The following is a 22,685-nucleotide window of genomic DNA, read 5'->3' as shown; positions in this document are numbered from 1 at the left end:
CAAAGCCATCAGGTCCTCAGTGTTTCTACTCTGGTCGAAAGAATCCACGCTTCGTACTGATGTCCACAATTCTTTTATTCCTCTCACAATCATGGAGCACCGTGAAAACTAGAAACAAGTAAAATAATATCAATAGCACATATAATATTCATCTCAGCCACTTATTTCGTTTCACAAAGTGCACAAGTATTAAACAAATAACAGCATAATGATTTTTACCGTGTACGCCTTGAAAATCCAGCAGTAGAAAAGTTGTACATTCCAAAAAAAGTCCGCCGTGTTACTGTTCTGTCTTGTCTCTCCCGCGCACAACTTCCGGTTCCCGCGACTCACAGGAAGTGACTACTTCACAATAATTTTTTAACAGAAACATTTCTTATAAGAAAGATGTATCACTGGATTCATAGATTATCTTTTGCAACTGCAAATGTACACAAGCATGAGAAGCAAATAAAGAAAACAAATAGAAAACAATAACGATCTCAGACGCGCTTTGGTGTTGTCATGGCAACCCACACAAACATTTCAGCGTCAGCTACACTCCCACCAATTACCTTTGATTATTACAACTGTGAACGTAAATACACTGGCATTGCTCATTAAATCAATGGTAATTCCCAAGAACCATGTTGTTGTTTTAAAACACTCTTGCATTGACATAAACAATATTCTTTTCTCAACAAATGAATTCAACAATATGAACAGTAGAATTTACATCTCCATAACATGTGCATGAAGTACAGCATAATGACAACTTCTATTTTAGAAGGGAAATCTAATCAATGAATGGCATTTTCCCAATTTTAGCTGTTTTTCAACAGGACCACTAATTTCTGAATGGGTCTCTGAATGATGGAGGGTTGGACGAGGCGTTCGCCTCCCTTTCCTAACTTCCGATCACCAGTCTGGATTGTCACCTTCCGTACAAGTCCATCATCATCCTCATGTGCTTCCACAACCCTAGCGAGTTTCCATTCATTGCGAGGAATATCTTCCTCTTTGAGAATCACAATGTCACCCACCTCCACATTACGTCTTGGTGTATGCCATCGCTGTCTCAGAGCAATATTGGCCAGGTATTCCTTTCTCCATCTGTGCCAAAATTGCTCAGTCAGATACTGGACCCTTCTCCACCGTTTCTTAGCATACAGGTCCTCCTTGACAAATTTACCTGGAGGTGGAAGTGGGATTGAGGATTTCATGGTGATCAAGTGGTTCGGTGTGAGTGGCTCCAAGCTTTTGGGGTCATTGATGTTATCAACAGTGAGAGGGCGGTTATTCACGATGCACATGGCTTCATAAAGGAATGTCCTTAATGAAGCATCATCCAACCTTCCCACACTGCAGGCAAGGACTGTGCCCAGTACGCTTCTCACTGTCCGGATTTGACGCTCCCATGCGCCTCCAGCATGACTAGAGTGGGGCGTATTCATCTGGAAGTCGCACTGATTTTCTGCTAGGTATGCAGTCACTCTTTCCTTATCAAGTTCTTTCAGAGCCTTTGCCATCTCGTTTCTTGCCCCCATAAAGTTAGTTCCCTGATCAGACCTAATGTGCCTAAGAGCTCCACGAAGGGCAATGAAGCAGCGCAAAGCGTTGATGAACGCGTCAGTCGTCAAATCCTCCAACATCTCTATATGCACTGCCCTTGAGCAAAAACATGTAAAGAGGAGGCCGTACCGTTTTTGGTCTTTGCGACCTTGTTTGGTGTGAAAAGGACCAAAGCAGTCCATACTAGAGATGGACCGATCCGATATTACGTATCGGTATCGGTCCGATACTGACCCAAATTACTGGATCGGATATCGGCGAGAAATAAAAAATGTAATCCGATCCATTAAATATCAAAAAAGCACCTCACAAAACTTGCTACACTGCGTAACTCGGCTCATAACCGTAGCACGTCACAGCAGTATGCATCACGTGATAGAGCAGCTGTGTGTATTTGTAGCCTTGCTAGCAAACCAGCATTTCATCTCCAAGGACGTTATCCCAGAGAGAAGTAAAGCAAGTGTGTAAGTTCATCTCTGAATGTTTGTAAAGCATTCCCGGTAAGCTTAACAACCGATATATAGAGCAACTGCCTCTCTCTCTCTTTCTCTCTCCTGCTGCTACTTCAATCATGAAACTGATCAATGATCAGCTGATCGCCTTTTCTGTCACGAGTCCGTTTCTCTTCTTAGTTTTTGGCCCACTTCTCACCAGAAAGAGGAAACCAGCGGCTGAACAACAGCAGCACGTTTAAGCTTGATAAGCTGTTGTTAGAATTTATTTATTATTACTTTCTACACCAGGATCTTTTTCTACGCAGCTGACGGCTGGTAACTGTGCAGGGGCGGATCTAGCAAAGTGTAGCCAGGGGGGCCGATAGGGGATGAACAGGGAAAAGGGGGCACAAAGACATACTTTTCTTTCTTATTCTCATTTAAAATGTCGAGCTTTTAATAAATAATTATCTGAATCTTACACCCAAAGTTTTAATCTGATGTAAAATATATAGAAGTCCATTACTATATATAGTAACTGTTAAGTCTAATATACCCTAGTAAGCTACAGTACTTTTTCCTTTGGGTACCATCTGTGCAGTCTGCAGTTCTGTAGAAGAAAGATGTTGAATCTATTTAATTATTCTTGAAAAATAATTTATTTCTGTGCATTTTCCCCCTGTACCAAATTAAATTAGATTACATCAATTAAGCATCATGAGGTGGAGGGTGGTTCCCTATTTTTTTTTTTGCTGGGAGTTTGCAACCCTATTAGTTGGGTTGCTTAATATTTCTGCTAAGTACTCTTTAAAATACCAGAATAGGGAGGATGGTGCAGGTTTAAGTTTATTAGATTGATCAGTTTTGCTGAACTATGAAATATAGTGCAGTGTATTTTTTACATACAGGTATAACAGAATTGCTTTAGTGTTGTTATTTATTTAAACTTGAGTATAAACTTATACAAAATGCAGCAAGATATTAAAAAAACGTTTTATTGATTAAAAAACACACTATATCGGATTCATATCGGTATCGGCAGATATCCAAATTTATGATATCGGTATCGGTATCGGACATAAAAAAGTGGTATCGTGCCATCTCTAGTCCATACCACAATAAGTGAATGGTGGTGTGGGATCAACACGGTCACGGTCTGCCATCCGTTGCTCCTCTGGTGGCGCGCGGGCTCTCCTGCACTGTACGCACTGCCTGATGTATTGGGCTACAGCCTTACTTCCACCAGCGATCCAGTAACCATTGGCTCTCAGTGCATTGAGGGTTTGTCCTCTGCCTTGGTGTTGTATCTTGGTATGATGGTGTGCAATGATGAGGTTTGTAACAGCACCATCTTTAGGAAGGATCACTGGGTGTCTTAACTCGAGAGGCACAGATGCCTTCCTCAGTCTTCCTCCTACTCTCATTATGCCATCTTGGAGAAATGGGTCTAGCTGAAAGAGTTGGTGGTTGCAAGGCAGTCTTCCTAGTTTCTGGCTGAGCGTGTTTAACTCCTCTTGAAAAGCATCTTGTTGTGCAAGCTTGACGAGAGTCTGTGGAGCTTGCTTTCTCTCTTCCACGTTTAAAGGCTCAGCAGTCCTGATCCTCTTTGCCAGCCGCTGGATACAAGCAATGACGTTGACAGCTGTAGTCCATCTTGAGAACCGCAGCAGATGCTTCTGGATGTCAAACTGCCTTGCTACATCAACCTTCAACACCTGAGTAGTCCTCACCTCTGGGTCCCCCACCAGCAAATCTGAAGTAGCCTGTTTTGTGGCTATCTCTCTTTCCCATAGAAAGCTGGGACCAGAGAACCAATTTGACTTGATGAGGTCAGCTACTTTGAGGCCTCTCGAGGCATGATCAGCAGGGTTTTCTCCTGTGTCAACATAATACCATTTCCGTGCATCGGTGGTTTCTCGAATTCTCTGCACGCGGTTTGCCACGAACACATGGAACCTTCTTGCTTCATTATTGATGTAACCAAGCACGACCTTTGAGTCTGTCCAAAAATATTCGTCATCAATCTTGAGCTCTAGCTCCCCCCTTAACATGCTGCTCACAGTTGCCGAGGTTACTGCTGCAGTTAACTCAAGTCTCGGTATGGTAACTATTTTGGTTGGTGCAACCCTCGCCTTGCCCATGACCAAGGAGCAGAATACCCTTTCTCTGCTTACCACTCTGATGTAAGAGCACTGGCCGTACCCTTGACTGCTTGCATCGGAGAAATGATGAAGCTCTGCTCTCTGAATCTCACCAAGGCTGTCAGGTATGAAGCATCTTTGAATTTCAATTCTTTCCAGGTTCTCCAAATCCTTCATCCAAGTCTCCCACCTTAACTTCAAGCCTTTGGGTAGTGGCTCATCCCACCCTGTGCCTCTCTGACACATCTCTTGCAGCACTCTTTTCCCTTCAAGAATGACTGGGGCAAGAAACCCCAAAGGGTCATACAAGGAGGCCACAATTGAGAGAATCCCTCGACGCGTTGCTGGTTTCTCCCCAAGTGACACCTTGAAGGAGAAGCTATCATTTTCAATGTTCCACCTTATACCTAGCACTCTTTGAACTGGTAAATCATCGTGATTAAGATCAACATTCTTTACCTCCGTAGCACGCTCTGCAACATCAACAGAGTCAAGGACCTCTCGGCTATTGGAGAGAAATTTGTGAAGGTGCAGCTTTCCTTTGGCACACACGGCTTGGGCTTCTTTGACCAGTTCAATTGCCTTACCCACCGACTCTACACTTATGAGACCATCGTCGACATAGAAATGCTTCTGGATGAAGCTAGCTGCGGAGGGGTACTCTTTCTCACATTGGATGGCAAGGTGTTTCATGCCATAATTGGCGCAGCCAGGGGAGGATGATGCTCCAAACAGGTGAACCTTCATGCGGTACTCTCTGGGTTCAGAGTTTGTGTCTCCATTTTCCCACCAGAGAAACCGCAGGTAGTCTCTATCATCCTCGTTCACATGAAACCTGTGGAACATTTTCTCCACATCACACATGACTGCAATGGGATGTTTACGGAAGCGGCACAGCACTACTGTTAGGCTATTTGTGAGGTCAGGTCCTGTTATCAGATGGTCGTTTAAGGAGGTGCCTTCATACCTTGCAGAGCAGTCGAAAACCACTCTGATTTTGCCTGGTTTTCTGGGGTGGTAAACTCCTTGATGTGGGATATACCAGACTTTCCCCAGCTCTGCTTGGTTTTCCACTTTCTCTGCATCTCCATCCTTGAAGACACCTTCCATAAATCTCACGTAGTCTATTTTGAATTTGGGATCTCTGTCCAGCTTCCTCTTTAGATGCTTCAGCCGTACTAACGCCAGCCTTTTGTTGTCTGGGAGATGCGGACGTGCTTTGAAAGGGAGAGGCATCTCCAGGTGACCATCCTTATTTTGTTGGATTCTGTCTTTCAAGATCTGCAGGAAGGAAATATCTTCTTGAGATATGCTTCTGTCACCAGGTTTTGTGTCTGCAAAATCGGACTCCAGGGCCTTGATGACAGCAAATGGTGTTATGGGTGGCACCTCTCTGACAGACACTCGATGGCAAAAACCAGTCACATCTTTAGCCTGCACACACTGTGGTGCGCTTCCCACAATACTCCAACCAAGGTCCGTCTCAATAGCATAAGGCTCATAGATGCCCCCAGTGATGACCCTTCTTGGAATTAATGCTCTGGAGCAGTCGTATCCAATCAACAATCCAACACCACAGTCCATCAACGGGGGTATCTCCTGGGCCATGCTTACAAGATGTTTCCATTTGTTGGCTGTCTGGCAAGTGGGAATATGTGTGCGGTCAAGAGGAATGAAGTCCCTTGTGTAGGCAGGAGGCAAACTGATGGAAACATTAGAGGAAAATCCTCTAACTTTGAGCTCGCATACTCTTTGACTCTTCACGACTGAGTCTCTCCCCATCATGGTGGAAAGTTTAAGTTTCACTGGTTCCATTGTTGCTTGTAGCTTTTCGCACACCTCCTGATCAACAAATGTGTGACTGCTTTGAGTGTCCAATAGTGCATACACTAGGGTTTCAGTGTCCGGAGCACTAAGTGTTGAGATCCACACTGGGACTATCATCGACGTACTCCCACCTTCACCTCCACTCACACAACATGATAATGACGACGTACTTTCTTCAACTGCGCCTTGTGTTGATGCTGCTGTAGAACGATCTTCATGCAATGGCGTTGGGTGACTCTTTCTGCATATGCCACACATGGCCCTGTTCCTACAGTCTTTAGAATTGTGACCCTTTCTTAGACATGCAAAACACAACTTATTTTCAAGTATGCATTTTTTCTTATCCTCTACAGACATGTCCATAAGCCTCTTGCATTTATGTATGGAATGGTTCTCACTACAGCAAATACACTGGCCATTATTGGAATTTTGTGTTGGTGTGGTCCATTTCTTTGGTTTCCCTGCATCTCCCAACTTGATTTCACCAGGGTCAGATTTGGCGGTGGAGCTTGATGGAATTGGGGGTTTCACATTTGTGGCAAACGTGTTTGCTTTTGAACGCTTCATCTCTCTTGGTGGTGCCTCTGCAGAGTGCCTTAAGGCATGTAAGGATGACACTGGATTGCATGCTATGCGTGACTCCTTAGAGATAAAGGAAGCAAACTCATGAAAGCTTGGATAGTCGTTGCCCCGATCTAGCTGCTCTGTGACATAACGGTTCCATCTAGATGTCACCCAATCAGGAAGCTTGACTAGTATTTTCTGATTCTCCTCACAGTCGTTAAGAACCTGTAAGCCCTTTATGTGAGGCATGGCATTACTACATGTTTGGAGGAAATCACTGAACTCTCTTAACTTCAGATATTCCTTTCCACCAATCTTCGGCCACCCATTTAGCTTCTCTCTGAAAGCCCGCTGCACTACAAAGGAATGGCCATATCTAGCATTTAACCTATCCCATGCTTGTTGATAGGCTTCTTCATCTTTTCTGTAGAAGCTGCCTTCAAGAGAGGATTTTGCCTCACCTGCTATGTACCTTTGCAGGTAGAATAGCCTGTCTGCAGGGTCAGAGCATCGTCTCTCTATGAGGGCTTTGAAGCTTATGCTCCATTCTGTAAACTTCAGAGGATCGCCCAAGAATACAGAAGGTTCTGGAGTTGGCAAGCGAGTGAGAGCTAATGACTCTTGTAGCGATTGGACCAATGATGTCTCGTTTTGCACAACCTGCCGTTCTTGATCTGGGATGTGGTGAGTGAAGGGGTGAGCATCACTCACTTTGCTGAATGGAGGACTGCGTGTCCCATCCCTTCCCTCTTCTTCAGTGTAGACATTTAGCTTTGCCTGAATTACATCAATGTCCCTCTGATTTTCAAGTTTTCTCAACTGCTGACGTTGAGCTTCGATGGCAGCTTCCATATCAATTTCGGCTCTCTTTGCAGCCAGCTGAGCAGCCACTTCCGCCCTCATAGCTGAAATGCTAGGTGACTCTGAGAGATGGTTAGAATTGTGACAGCTGGGTGCAGTAACTCTGGAGGCTGTGGATCCATATATGGACCTAGCGTATTCATTATCAAGTAGCATGCGTAGCCTTGATCTTTCTGCCACCGTGTCAAACTCACCTTCGTCTTCAGTCAGACGCACTCTCATCAGCTGCAGCAAGTCGGCCGTCACGGCTGAGCATGCATCGATCTTTCTTCGAATTTCTTGACTTGGTGAGGTTTGGAGTCGAATTCTGTCATACTGTTCCTTTAATTCAGACTCTATCTTCTCAGCCTCATCCATCATATCATACATGTCACTCTCAGAGCATACTTGCTTTAACCTTGTGCGAATGTCTCTTACGTTGCTTTTCCATTTCTCATATGTTGCTTTGAACCTCTTCTCCTTTTGAGTTAACGCTTGATCTTTCAGTTCCTGCATTTTTGGCGTTAATCGCCTTTCACGAGAGGATTTTCTTGTTTTTGTCTCAGATTTCTCGGACACTACACTTTTTTCCTCTTCCAAATCAACTGCATCTTGTACTTCTGACATAACATCAGGGTGACTATGACCATCTTTAGACATTTTCAGACTTTAAAGGGGGTATCTTATGAAGAAGACAAGATATCTAAGGTAATTACAAGAATGGAATGGATGTAATAGGCGGAGAATTATTAAAATTAACACAAAGGCACTTAGATTCTTACGTATGACAGCAAATAAATCTTCAATTTCAGCCTTCATGAAGCTTGCAAACAATAGGTAAGAAAACAACAATTTCCAGAACTTTAACAGATTGCCCCTTTTTTTTTTTTTTTTTTTTTTTTTTTACACAGTCTGAAATTTGAACACTATTAATTTCTTGTCCATTATAGCAAATTTGTAGCTCATGTTCTATCCATCAACTCATAAGGTATAATAACTGCGCAATATAGCCTGAGGACTCACGCTTTAGCCTGAAACCGCTTCTTGGAGTGTCCGCTGAATCTGCAGCTCCCGATTGGTTGTTACAAAATGCAAAGCAACGTGTCCACTGAAGCCTGTAGCTCGCTGCAGGATGAGAAGCAACCGATAATTGTAGCTTGCTGCAGGATGAGAAGAGCTTTGCACACGGAAGCCTGTAGCTTGCTGCAGGAGGAGAAGAACTTGCACACCGAAGCCTGTAGCTTGCTGCAGGAGGAGAAGAGCTTTGTACACCGAAGCCTCCAGATGGATTGGGCCACGTTTTCACTGATTCTACTCTGGTCGAAAGAATCCACGCTTCGTACTGATGTCCACAATTCTTTTATTCCTCTCACAATCATGGAGCACCGTGAAAACTAAAAACAAGTAAAATAATATCAATAGCACATATAATATTCATCTCAGCCACTTATTTCGTTTCACAAAGTGCACAAGTATTAAACAAATAACAGCATAATGATTTTTACCGTGTACGCCTTGAAAATCCAGCAGTAGAAAAGTTGTACATTCCAAAAAAAGTCCGCCGTGTTACCGTTCTGTCTTGTCTCTCCCGCGCACAACTTCCGGTTCCCGCGACTCACAGGAAGTGACTACAACACAATAATTTTTTAACAGAAACATTTCTTATAAGAAAGATGTATCACTGGATTCATAGATTATCTTTTGCAAATGCAAATGTACATAAGCATGAGAAGCAAATAAAGAAAACAAATAGAAAACAATAACGATCTCAGACGCGCTTTAGTGTTGTCATGGCAACCCACACAAACATTTCAGCGTCAGCTACACTCAGTTTAGAAAAAAGAGAAAAGAAGAGGAAGAGAAACGAGCAAAAGATGCAGGTAAGCAGATGTGTGATTGGATAATGGCAGGTCATCCTGAAACAATCAGAATCAGAGTACTTTATTAATCCCTAAGGAAATTATGTGGATTACAGTTGCTCCAAGAAGAAATGGTAAAAATAGTAACAGCAAAAGACTAAACTCCAAACATTATGTTACAGATTTTAATATTAATTAGTCATTGTCAGTTGTTGATTCGTCCTGTTCTCATTGTATGACGTATTATGATGGCTGTTTGGTAGCCGTTTGCATACTATGTATACTCTCTCTCTTCATGTGTGTGTGTGTGTACAACAGCTTTATGTTAATGTACAATCCTTAATATGTTTTGCCTGCCAAACAGGCTAGGACCGCCACTGAACAGTCATTTGGTTGTCGTCACATTGTGAATGTTGAAACATGCAGAAACACAGACAGGTGAGTGTGTCACCTGTGACAGTGATCCAGCTGTTAGTGAGGGGAGGGGCTGTGTGTCTGTGAAGGTGTGTCTCAGCTGGAGGAGCCAAAGATGACATGATGGTGTCAGCTTCACACACACTTGAAAATAAGAAAACGATTATTTAAATTTTTTTTAAAAAACGGTGTAAATTCTTTCATCTTTAATAAAATCATCAGCGTTGCTGCTTTACCAGGTGTAAACAAAGTTTAACATCCAGGCACCCATGAAAAAAGAAGTTATTAAATTTAACGGAGTTAGAAGTTAACAGGAAGTTAGCTCGCTAGTTTCCACCTAAACATTTCATACCATTGTTACAGGCATGGCCCTTTAAGGGTGAAGCCTGATGGGAAATGTATTTTGGGATGTGTGTAGCGGGACTGCTGGTGTGGGTGTGTGGAGAGAGAGCGGAGAACAGTGACAGCGCCACCCTGTCGGTGGCGCTGTCACTTGGTGTTCGCTCGCTCTGTGGTATAGTATCACTTCCTGTTCCTGCTCAAACACAGTGGTGTTTCTGAGTAGCTTATTTGCTTAGCAGTTTAATTAACAACTTCTAAATACATTCTTTTTTTCACAGTATAATCTTCACGTGCTTCATCCGAAGCACACTTTCTGTGTACTCACTACCTAATTTATAGCCAAAGTATTCACTCACTGTCACTCACTGTCTCTGTACTGTTTCGCTAGCTTAGCTCGTAGCCGACCCGTTAGCACCATGGCTACTTCACCTGTCCCTTCTGCACTTTCTTGCTCATTGTGTCAGATGTTTAGTTACTCCTCGGCCTCCTTTAGCGGTAATGATATCTGTAACAAATGTAGCATATTTGCAGCTCTGGAGGCCAGGATTACTGATCTGGAGACTCAGCTTCGCACCTTGCACTCACCCTTAGCTAGCCAGGCCCCTGTAGCTGGTGCAGCCGAAGATAGCGTAGGCCCCGCTAGCTGTTCCCCGGCAGATCCCAAGCAGCTGGGGAAAGGCTGGGTAACGGTGAGGAGGAAGCGTAGTCCTAAACAGAAGCCCCAGGTACACCACCAACCCGTTCATGTGTCTAACCGTTTTTCCCCACTCGGTGACACACCCGCTGGGGGTCAAACTCTGGTAATTGGTGATTCTGTTCTCAGACATGTGAAGCTAGAGACACCGGCAACCATAGTCAATTGTCTTCCAGGGGCCAGAGCAGGCGACATTGAAGGAAATTTAAAACTGCTGGCTAAGGGTAAACGTAAATTCAATAAAATCATAATTCACGTCGGCAGTAATGACACCCGGTTACGCCAATCGGAGGTCACTAAAATCAATATTGAATCGGTGTGCAACTTTGCCAAAACAATGTCGGACTCTGTAGTTTTCTCTGGTCCCCTCCCCAATCAGACCAGGAGTGACATGTTTAGCCGCATGTTCTCCTTAAATTGCTGGCTGTCTGAGTGGTGTCCCAGAAACGATGTGGGCTTCATAGATAATTGGCAAACCTTCTGGAGGAAACCTGGTCTTGTTAGGAGAGATGGCATCCATCCCACTTTGGATGGAGCAGCTCTCATTTCTAGAAATATGGACAAATTTATTAAACCCCTCAAAACATGACTATCCAGAGTTGGGACCAGGAAGCAGAGTTGCAGTCTTACACGCCTCTCTGCAGCTTCTCTCCTCCTGCTACCCCCCCAAAAACCCATCTCCATAGAGACTGTGTCTGCTTCCAAAAAGACAAAAAACAAACTAAAAACCAGCAACAAACAACTTAAACATTTACAAAGAAAGAACAATACAGTATCCACATCTGAACCAAAGAGTAAAACAGTGAAATGTGGATTATTAAATATTAGGTCTCTCTCTTCCAAGTCTCTGTTAGTACATGACTTAATAAATGATCAACAAATTGATTTACTCTGCCTTACAGAAACCTGGTTGCAGCAGGATGATTATGTTAGCTTAAATGAATCAACACCCCCGAGTCATTCTAACTACCAGAAATCTCGAAGCACAGGTCGAGGGGGCGGTGTGGCAGCAATTTTTCACACCAGTCTATTAATTAATGAAAGACCAAGACAGACTTTTAATTCATTTGAAAGCCTGATGCTTAACATTATCCACCCCAGCTGTGAAACTCAGAAACCAGTCTTACTTGTTATCATCTATCGTCCACCTGGGCCTTACACAGAGTTTCTGTCTGATTTCTCAGACTTTATATCTGATTTAGTTCTGAGCTCAGATAAAATAATTATTGTGGGTGATTTTAACATCCATGTAGATGCTAAAAATGACAGCCTCAACATGGCATTTAATCTGTTGTTAGACTCAATTGGTTTCTCTCAAAATGTAAAAGAACCCACCCACCACTTTAATCACACTCTAGATCTGGTTTTAACATATGGCATAGAAACTGAACATTTAACAGTGTTTCCTGAAAACCCTCTCCTGTCTGATCATTTCTTGATAAAATTTACATTTACAATAATTGATTACGCAGCAGTGGAGAGTGGACTTTATCAAAGTAGATGTCTTTCTGAAAGCGCTGTAACTAAGTTTAAGAATATAATCCAGCCACTGTTATCATCGTCAATGCCCTGTACCAACACAGAGCAGAGCAGCTATCTGAACGCTACCCCAACAGAGGTCGATTATCTTGTTAATAATTTCACCTCCTCACTACGTACGACTCTGGATACTGTAGCTCCAGTGAAAACTAAGGTCTCTAATCAGAAGTACATGACCCCGTGGTATAATTCTCAAACACGTACCCTCAAGCAGACGACTCGTAATCTGGAGAGGAAATGGCGTGTCACAAATTTAGAGGATCATCATTTAGCCTGGAGAAATAGTTTGTTGCTTTATAAGAAAGCCCTCCGCAAAGCCAGAACAGCTTACTATTCGTCACTGATTGAAGAAAATAAGAACAACCCCAGGTTTCTCTTCAGCACTGTAGCCAGGCTGACAAAAAGCCAGAGCTCTTTTGAGCCAACCATCCCTTTAACGTTAACTAGTGATGACTTCATGAACTTCTTCACAAATAAAATTTTTATCATTAGAGAAAAAATTACCAATAATCATCCCACAGATGTAATATTATCTACAGCTACTTGTAGTTCCATTGATGTTAAGTTAGACTCTTTTTTTCCAATCGATCTTTCTGAGTTAACGTCAATAATTACTTCCTCCAAACCATCAACGTGTCTTTTAGACCCCATTCCTACAAAACTGCTCAAAGAAGTTCTGCCATTGATTAATTCTTCGATCTTATATATGATCAACCTATCTCTAATAATCGGCTATGTACCACAGGCCTTCAAGGTGGCTGCAGTTAAACCTTTACTCAAAAAGCCATCTCTAGACCCAGCAGTCTTAGCTAATTATAGGCCAATCTCCAACCTTCCTTTCATATCAAAAATCCTTGAAAGAGTAGTTGTCAAACAGCTAACAGATCATCTGCAGAGGAATGGTTTATTTGAAGAGTTTCAGTCAGGTTTCAGAGCTCATCACAGCACAGAAACAGCTTTAGTGAAGGTTACAAATGATCTTCTTATGGCCTCTGACAGTGGACTCATCTCTGTGCTTGTCCTTCTTGACCTTAGTGCAGCATTCGATACTGTTGACCATAATATCCTATTAGAGCGATTAGAACATGCTGTAGGTATTACAGGTATTGCACTGCAGTGGTTTGTATCATATCTATCTAATAGACTCCAATTTGTGCATGTAAATGGAGAGTCCTCTTCACACACTGAGGTTAATTATGGAGTTCCACAGGGTTCAGTGCTAGGACCAATTCTGTTTACATTATACATGCTTCCCCTAGGCAGCATCATTAGAAGACATAGCATACATTTTCACTGCTATGCAGATGACACCCAGCTCTATCTGTCCATGAAGCCAGATAACACACACCAATTAGTTAAACTGCAGGAATGTCTTAAAGACATAAAGACTTGGATGGCCACTAACTTTCTGCTTCTCAACTCAGATAAAACTGAGGTCATTGTACTCGGCGCTGAAAAGCTTAGAAATTTGGTATCTAACCAGATTCTTACTCTGGATGGCATTACCTTGGCCTCCAGTAACACTGTGAGGAACCTTGGAGTCATTTTTGACCAGGATATGTCCTTCAACGCACATATTAAACAAATATGTAAGACTGCGTTCTTCCATTTGCGCAACATCTCTAAAATTAGAAATATCCTGTCTCAGAGTGACGCTGAAAAACTAGTTCATGCATTTATTACTTCCAGGCTGGACTACTGCAATTCATTATTATCAGGATGTCCAAAAAACTCACTGAAAAGCCTTCAGTTAATCCAAAATGCTGCAGCAAGAGTACTGACAGGGACTAGAAAGAGAGAGCATATTTCTCCTGTTTTGGCTTCCCTTCATTGGCTTCCTGTTAAATCCAGAATTGAATTCAAAATCCTGCTCCTCACATACAAGGTCTTAAATAATCAGGCCCCATCTTATCTTAATGACCTTGTAGTACCATATCACCCTATTAGAGCACTTCGCTCTCGCTCTGCAGGCCTACTTGTTGTTCCTAGAGTATTTAAAAGTAGAATGGGAGGGAGAGCCTTCAGTTTTCAGGCCCCTCTTCTGTGGAACCAGCTTCCAGTTTGGATTCGGGAGACAGACACTATCTCTACTTTTAAGATTAGGCTTAAAACTTTCCTTTTTGCTAAAGCATATAGTTAGGGCTGGACCAGGTGACCCTGAATCCTCCCTTAGTTATGCTGCAATAGATGTAGGCTGCCGGGGGATTCCCATGATGCATTGAGTTTTTCCTTTCCAGTCACCTTTCTCACTCACTATGTATTAACAGACCTCTCTGTATTGAATCGTATCTGTTATTAATCTCTGTCTCTCTTCCACAGCATGTCTTTATCCTGTCTTCCTTCTCTCACCCCAACCGGTCGCAGCAGATGGCCGCCCCTCCCTGAGCCTGGTTCTGCCGGAGGTTTCTTCCTGTTAAAAGGGAGTTTTTCCTTCCCACTGTCGCCAAAGTGCTTGCTCATAGGGGGTCATATGATTGTTGGGCTTTTCTCTGTATCTATGAAGCGCCTTGAGGCGACATTTGTTGTGATTTGGCGCTATATAAATAAAATTGAATTGAATTGAATTGAATAGAAGAAAAAAAGTAACGGTTAGCTACAGAAGAGACGGAAAGAAAATAAATTAAAGGAATATAATAACTCCCTCGACAGCCAGAGTTGTGTCGGCGATGCTCGCTGTGAGTAGACTGTTTCAGCCCACTGTACGCGGTGTTCGTGCCTTGGAGAAGAAATAAAGTTCGGTGAAGCAGTTTCCTACGCCTCCTTCGATCTTTTTGCTAGCAGAGTTGACCTGTATAGTAAGCTGTTACTGGCTACGAGCCAGTTACGGAACTTTCAAGTAACTGCCAGAGTTTCTTTACTACGGTTCGGGACCGTGGATCTGGCGCGGTAACACCATGTTCTGACTGAGAGATTTTTGAAAGTAATTCAAACGTACAGCTCTGCTATCACTTCCAACATAAATGAAGACAGGAAACTAAACAGCAGTGGCGTTTGCAGGGTTACTGAAGTTGGACTACCTGGTATATAATGTTGTGCTACGTGATTGCTAGCGACACAGCTATGTTAGCATAGCATTAGCACAGTGAAGCTGGAGGATGAACGCCAACTTTTTTTCCACTCGATAAAAGTTAACGAGGGATTCTGGTGGTCAGGGACAAATGCAATCGCATAGCAGGATGCTATACACGGGCCAATTTTTGGTTTTTGGCTAGATAAGTAAGATAAGTAAATATAGTTTGTTTCCTGAGCGCAGAGCTCCTGGAGCTTGTGTTTCATTCAGAGTGACTGACCTGTGTTAAAGATGACAAACGAGATTTAAAAGGAGGTGATGGACACTGAGAAAACTAGAGTACTCGAACCACGGACCAACTTTATCAGCGGCTGATATCCGGTCACCGGCACACAGCTTTAAAACCTCCGCTGAGTTTTAGCTCTCAGTGATTAAACACAGGACATAATTCACTCAGGTTTTGTCTGTTGGGTCATGTTTACTTCGCTGTTTTATTTACAATTGAGAAAATCGGTTTGGCTGAGGTTAAAGTTACGTTTCATAACTGCATAGTTTTAGTAAAGTTTAATGTCTCACTTGAGCATGTTAGGCTTAACCATTCGTTTTCTTTGTTATCTGGTGTTCATTTGTGTTAAACTTTGTTAAGTACCCACTAAACAACGGCCACCAGGCAAAAGCAATGGTTATGACTCAATCAGTGTGAACCCCGCCCCCTGACTTGGCCACCTGATGGGTGAGGCTGACAGATAAAATAAATTCTTGAAGACAGCCGCAGGGCCAGGACTGCCATAATGAATTAAATAAATACATAAATAAACTTAAATAATTAAGTAAATGTGTCAATTTATTAAAATTGGAAATAATTGAATGAATAATTTATTGACATTTTAAATGAAATCAATGGGCATTTCATTAATTATTGTAATGTTTATTTAATTAATTAATTCATTCCAATTTTAATTAATTAATGTAACATTTAATTAATTATTTAATGGTGGATTAACTTAATTGATTTTGGTACTCCTGGCCCACCACACTACGGCCCCTAGAAGACTGTGGTTACTGGTGTCTCTAGCTTCACATGTCGCAGATCAGAATCACTGCTTTGATTCCCGGTGGGTGTGCTGCTGAGTGGTGAAAAACTGTTAGACACATGAACGGGTTGGTTGTGTACCGGGGGATTCTGTTTAGGACTACGCTTCCTCCTCATGTTCCCGGCTGTCAGGGACAATCTGCCAGAGGTAACGCTACCTTCGGCTGCACAGCCACAGTTTTTTGTGAAGCCAAGTGTTCAGTACAGAGCTACAAATAGGCTAGATTTATTAAAAGTGTCTTTATTGCTAAAGAGGCCGAGGAGTAACTAAACATCCGAAACACTGAGCAGGAAAGTGCAGGAGGGACAGGTGCAGAGGCCATGCAAACCCATATGGAAAAGAGAACTTATAAAAGATTTGCATCAGATGTGGCCTACTTCATATAGTGAATCATATAAGGCTTACATGATTCACTCATGAAAGTGGCCACTTTCTCATTACTTTTATATATTGTTTTAGTAAGTATCCAAAACATTCAAGTTTCATTATATAATTTTTCAAGAGATCTTATATCTGTTTTCACTCTTGTATGCTTTTCATACAAGTTTCACACAAGACAGATACAAACTTTATCAGATTTATATATATCTTTTCCATATGGGTAGAACTTGACTGCATGCAGAGGTGGAACCCCTAACCCTACTCAAGTAAATTTGAATAAATGTATGTCAATGGAAGTGTTTGGAAAAACGTACTTCTAAAAATACTTTTATTTAGTTCATTCACTCATGAGCTGCTGTAACATGAATCAAAAGGGTGATTTGACACCTCAGCATGCAGTCACGTTCTATAGAGTTTTGCTAATGACCTAATCATTTTATTCAGGTGTGTTGCAGCAGGGACGCATTCAAAAGTTTCAGGACACCGGCCCTTGAGGACTGCAGTTGGAGACCCATGCTCTTAGTGCTTCTTATGGTGTGTTCACACCGAACGCGATAGTCGCGAACGAAAACGCCCCAAACGCCCCTAATTTGACGCGTGCACATTCGCACCTCAACGCGTGTCCAAGAAAAATCCATCGCGTCTCAAAATTGCATATTTTGACGTGCGTGAACCGGAAATGTGGGAGGAAGTTGTGCCAGACCGGTATCTTTGCTAGATGGCAGCTGTGGAGCTAGCGTTTGAAGAGAGAGTCTCCCTTCTCCCGTTGTGGTCCTACAATAAAGCTGCCTTTTCAGTTAAATTCCCATATGAGAGTCCTGCATTTGGGTCCGTCCTCCTGCCAGCCACACAGCCAACTGCGACAATCACAGACCAAATTTATCTACCGGCTTGACTGGTGGCTGCAAAACATTGCAAGATAATCTTGGTCAGGTATTCTTCCAGTCCACAACTTTACCACGAGTGTTGTTATATCAATTTGGAGGGATGACTCTATTATCTATATAGTCCACTTTGGATGGTCTGATTTAGAAGAGACGATTTCCAAGAGTTGAAGTGGGGCTTCCTGACAGAAACACAATTCAAAATCTATTTTATTTGACAGGGAGATGATGGATTAAATATCACAAGGATAGAATAATCCTTTAATTGTCCCACAAGGGGAAATTTGGGTGTAACAGCAGCAAGAAAACACATATACAAACAAACAGTACACAAGACACAGAACAGAAACATACACAATTCTTACATATTTACATGAAGGACAATGGTTACCAAAAACTGAGTACCATACTGTTGTTAAATTAAATACAATTAAATACAGATAAGAGGCAACCCTGGTTATAGTGTGAATCGGTTGATAAAATAGTGCAAGAAACAGCGCTGATGTAAACATCTGTGTTTGTTGGGAGCAGTTCTGATTGTACAGTCTGACAGCTGCAGGGAGGAAGGAGCTGCAGAAACGCTCCTTCATGCATCGAGGATGCAGCAGTCTGTCACTGAAGGAGCTCTGCAGTTCAGCAACATCTACATGCATGGGGTGGGAGACTCTGTCCATCAGAGATGTTATTTTGGCCAGAGTCCTTCTGTCTCCCACCACCTGCACTGGGTCCAGGGTGCATCCCAGAACAGAGCTGGCCTTCCTGATGAGTTTATCCAACCTCTTCCTCTCAGCTGCTGATAAACTGCTGCTCCAACATACAACACTGTAAAAAATGACAGATGCCACCACAGAGTCATAGAAGGTCTTTAAAAGCGCTCCCTGGACTCCAAATGACCTCAGCCGCCTCAGCAGGTAGAGTCTGCTCTGACCCTTCCTGTAAAGAGCTTCATCCCTGTACTTATACTTTTGTGTTGCTCTCTCATCACATTTTCATTATTCTCATCACTGCTTAAAACAACACACATCTCTCTCTCTGTTTTTTTTAACTGTCCTTTCTCCAAAACAGAAAGTAGCATTACAGCTGTTTCAGGCTGAGAAACACCAAACACTCTTCGTATTATCATTCATATGTCATCCACACAACTATTTTATTTCTTTTTGTCCACTGGGCAGGTGACCTGCAGAATCATGTCTGCCCCAGCTGGATACCTTTTCACACACACCGTGACCTCAGACACGCTCACAATCACTTCTGCTTAGAGCACAATTTCACTTCATTCGTCAGACGTCTTTTAAGTTTGCAGCAGGCAACGTGACTGAGTATTGTGTCAAGATAAGTAGGAAGACCACGCTATAATGGACAGTTTAAGGAAAAGGTCAACTTTACAAGGAATCTTTTTGTTTTGTGTTTTGACAGAAAGATGAGACGTTTGATGTCTTTGAAGTCTGAGCTCTGGGCTTGAGTCACAATGTGGTTTGGTTAGCTTAGCTTAGCATGATGGCTGTAAACAGGGGGAGCAGCTAGCTTGTCTCTGTCCACAGTCAAAGATAAAGAGCAGCTGTACCTGGGCCTCCTTGTTCTGATGGTTGTTTGTCCATAACGGACGTCTTCAGTTCTCACTGCTGAGTAGACCACAGCTGAATCAGTCTCTGTACAATAAACACATTAAAATTACTGCAACAGTGCTGTGATATTATTACACTACAGCGATGGAGACATTTCATTCTGTTCTTTTAAGCTTATTAAAAGCATTAAATGGTGTCTTTTTATAAATTTATAAATAGCAGCAACTTTTCACAGTTTTTATTTTTAATCTTAACACCTCTGCAAAACAGTGAGAACAAAGAAATCAGGAGGTTTCTGAGAAAAAGAAGAAGGACGACCACAGAGCTGCAGACTGATGCACTTTTACCACAGAGCATGAAGGAAACATGCAGGACCAGTGTTATCAGCCAAACCCAAACACACTGCAGCAAGAAGCTCCATCAAGTCACTGATGGATATAAAGGACATTTTATCTGTTCAGTCTCTTCATATGTCTCATGTTCACATGTTCCATATCTTAACTGTGTGTACCGACAAACACGCATGTGTGGGCCTCGTCTGAGCTCTGACATTTATGGCTCAGTCACAGCACTGCTGAATGTGATGTCATCCAACAACAAATACCTGCTGTAGAGCTGCAACAAAGTCCTTCTAGAAGCAAATCCACCCACTCTGTCTACGTGGCTGTGGACACAATTTAAACACTGAGGCTTCAAAATGCAGCATCTACAGCACTCACTCTGCCTCCATCCAGCCTTTATTTAGATTTGATGCATCAGTCTCCATGGTGATGAGTACAATTGGCAGCTGAAACTGTTGTGAACTTCTCCATGAGTCATATTTCCTGTTTCAGAGCTGCTGATTGGCTCTTTGGGCCCTTTACCTTCAGGAGTCATGGACGAAGCACTGAAGTCGTTCACAGAGAGAAGTGTGAACTGATCAAGCAAAGAAACTGAAACATTTCAAACGGAAGAAACTGAACTGTTTCCTAATTCCTGTGACTCTGACCTTTGACCTGTGTGTTTATTATCTTTATTATTTTTTAAATCTTTGATGTTTGATGTTTCCCTTTGAATCCCCCTGAAGATCCTGACAGTGAAGCACGTACATAATACTCCAGCCTTTCAACTCTGAGCTTATTTAGTTCTATTAATACACTGAAATCTCATTTGTGTCATGAAGAAAGTCTTTAATCAAACAGAATTCAAAGATCAGAAACATTTCATATATGGAGTTAAACATGAATCATTGTTTCAACAATAGATTTATTGTTGTCATAAACAGACAAGAAGACAACAACAAACTGCTCCTCCCATTCAACACATGTCAGTCCATATCCCAGCAAACGAAATCATCTCCATTTACACATCAAATAGAAACATGAATCACTTGTAATGATTAGAAACTTGATAGAATTTCAAATCTAGTTTGGGGAGTCATTCAGTGAGAAACAGTGAAATGATTTTCCATGTGAAAAGGTGGACAGCAGAAACAGAAAGAAACAGTGAGAACTAAAAGAGAAACAAAGAGCTTTGGAACAACGAGGCAGCAGGAGGACAGCTGCAGTTTAACAGCTTCAATTCACTGACAGGAAACAACATTAGAAATATCATCATCCTCAACTCATCTGCTGCACTGACACTGACACCTTCAACGGACACACCTTCACTTTACCAACAGTGCCAATGATTGGAAACATCCTGTGAGTGAAAGTGTGTGTGAAGGTGTGTATGTGTGTGTTAGTATCAGGATCAGAGAACGACAGCTTTCCTCTGTTCCAGTCCAGATTCACTCTGATCCTCTGGAGCTTCTTCTGGACTGAGAGATCAGTTGATGGAGCTGATGGTGAGTATGTGTAGTATTTACCTTCACAGAAAAATATTACCCATAATCCAGAGTCTATGCTTCCCTTCCTCTGCACAGACTCTGCTAACACACCCAGTGTCCACCGTGTACTGTCTCCAACATCAACATCCCAGCTGTGAGTCCCTGAGTTAAAGCCCTCAGAGCCCAGGACAGAGTAGTAATGATCAAACCTCTCTGGATTATCAGGAAGCTGCTGTTCATCTCCTTCTACCACACTGGTCAGATCTTCAGACAGGATGAGTTCTGGATCAGCAGTGTTTGGGTCCAGAATGAGAGGAGTGTAGGAGACCATGTCCTTCATGTTGTTCCAGATGTTGAAGGTCAGGTTGCCCAGGTGTTTGGCCTGGTCTATTAGAGCTCCTGAGGGCAGCTGTGGATCATCCAGCAGGGGGCAGCGCTGGACTCTTTCCACTGCAGCCTTGTAGTTGTGCAGGAATGAGACGTCTTCAGCTCTCAGCTCCTCCTCTGTGGCTCTGACTGTGTCTGAAAGAGCTGCTATCTCTCTGCTCAGAGCCTCCATCTTCTCCTTCATCATCCCACTCTTCTGCTCCTCTTCCTCCCTCAGTGCAGCCAGCCTGGCCTCCTCTTCCTCTGCTAGAAACTGGTGAAGCTTCTTAAACTGCTCCTTAATCTGCCTCTCTGTGTGTCGGGCCTGGACCTTAATGTGTTCTGCTGTTTGATCAAACTTCACTTGAACTTCTTCACAAACCTTTAACTTCTTCTTTAAGGGCTCCAGAGTTTCCTGAAGTTCCTTCTTGTGTTGTTGTGCAGCTTCATCGATGGGTCTGAATCTGTGATTGGTGTGTTTTTCTGAGGCACAGCAGACGACACACACTGGCTGCTGATGGTCCAGACAGAAGAGTTTGAGTTTCTCAGAGTGCAGACTGCAGAGAGCCTCTGAAGCTCTCTGATCTCTCTCCTGTAAGAACGACTCACACAGGTTCTTTAAAGCCAGATTAAAAGGTGGTTCAGACTTTGAAGATCTTCTGTTACAAACTGGACACTCGTGTGTTGGTCTCTCTCTCCACCATCTCTTCAGACAGTCTTTACAGAAGCTGTGGCTACATGACAGAAGAACAGGATCTCTGAAGACCTCCTGACAGACCGGACAGCAGAGATCCTCCTCTGATCTGGAAGCCATTGAGTCTGTGAGTGAAGCTGAAAACAGCAGACAGGAAGTACAGTCAGTCCTGGCTCCCCTCCCTCCTCTACCACCTTCACTGAAACTTCCTTTGAGTCGTGTTTTTGCTCAAACTCACATTCAGTGTGTGGAGCGTCAGCAGCTGGAAGCAGCAGTGTTGGAGTTTTCCACTTTTCTCTCCTGTAGCTGGACTCACTCAGAGGAAGCTGCTAGTTTGGTCTGAGCTCAGTCTGATCGTCTGTGCGTCTCTCTTTACTGAGGACGAAGAACTTCCTGTTTCCTGGTTTGTCACATTTGAGTGACGTGAGGGGAGGAGACAAATGTTGCTGTTTGACTTTTAACTAAGGTGTGTTTCAATCCTGCCTGCAGCTCAAAAGCTGTCAAACAGGTTTTGTGTCTTTTCACCTCCACAGGTCACAACATGAAACCTGTTGTGAAGTTTATAAAATAAAGTGTCACTCGGTGGTGCAGCTGTTTGTCAGCTTCTATTTCAGACTTTGTTCTGCTTCTTGTTCAGGTTCCCAGCAGTGGGAGTGTAATGCAGTCACACACACACAGG

At 42.8% G+C, this 22,685-nt stretch overlaps 1 protein-coding gene across 1 annotated transcript; it reads right to left on the bottom strand.

The window, feature by feature from the left end:
• Nucleotides 1–20,737: 20,737 nt before the first annotated feature.
• LOC148103381 (nuclear factor 7, brain-like) lies at nt 20,738–22,126 on the bottom strand. The gene has a single exon (XM_087839125.1). It carries the CDS (start codon nt 22,124–22,126, stop codon nt 20,738–20,740), a length of 1,389 nt encoding a protein of 462 aa, XP_087695251.1.
• Between the last annotated feature and the right edge of the window lie 559 nt (nt 22,127–22,685).

The sequence above is a fragment of the Neolamprologus brichardi genome, chromosome 3 (assembly GCF_056152115.1).
Source record: "Neolamprologus brichardi isolate AB-2024 chromosome 3, ASM5615211v1, whole genome shotgun sequence".
In the NCBI taxonomy this organism is placed as follows: domain Eukaryota; kingdom Metazoa; phylum Chordata; class Actinopteri; order Cichliformes; family Cichlidae; genus Neolamprologus; species Neolamprologus brichardi.
This window is presented reverse-complemented; position numbering and strand designations above follow the sequence as displayed.

Bases quoted from the DNA above. Each gene is read 5' to 3' on its own strand.
- LOC148103381 (XM_087839125.1), bottom strand. From the start codon at position 22,126: ATGGCTTCCAGATCAGAGGAGGATCTCTGCTGTCCGGTCTGTCAGGAG.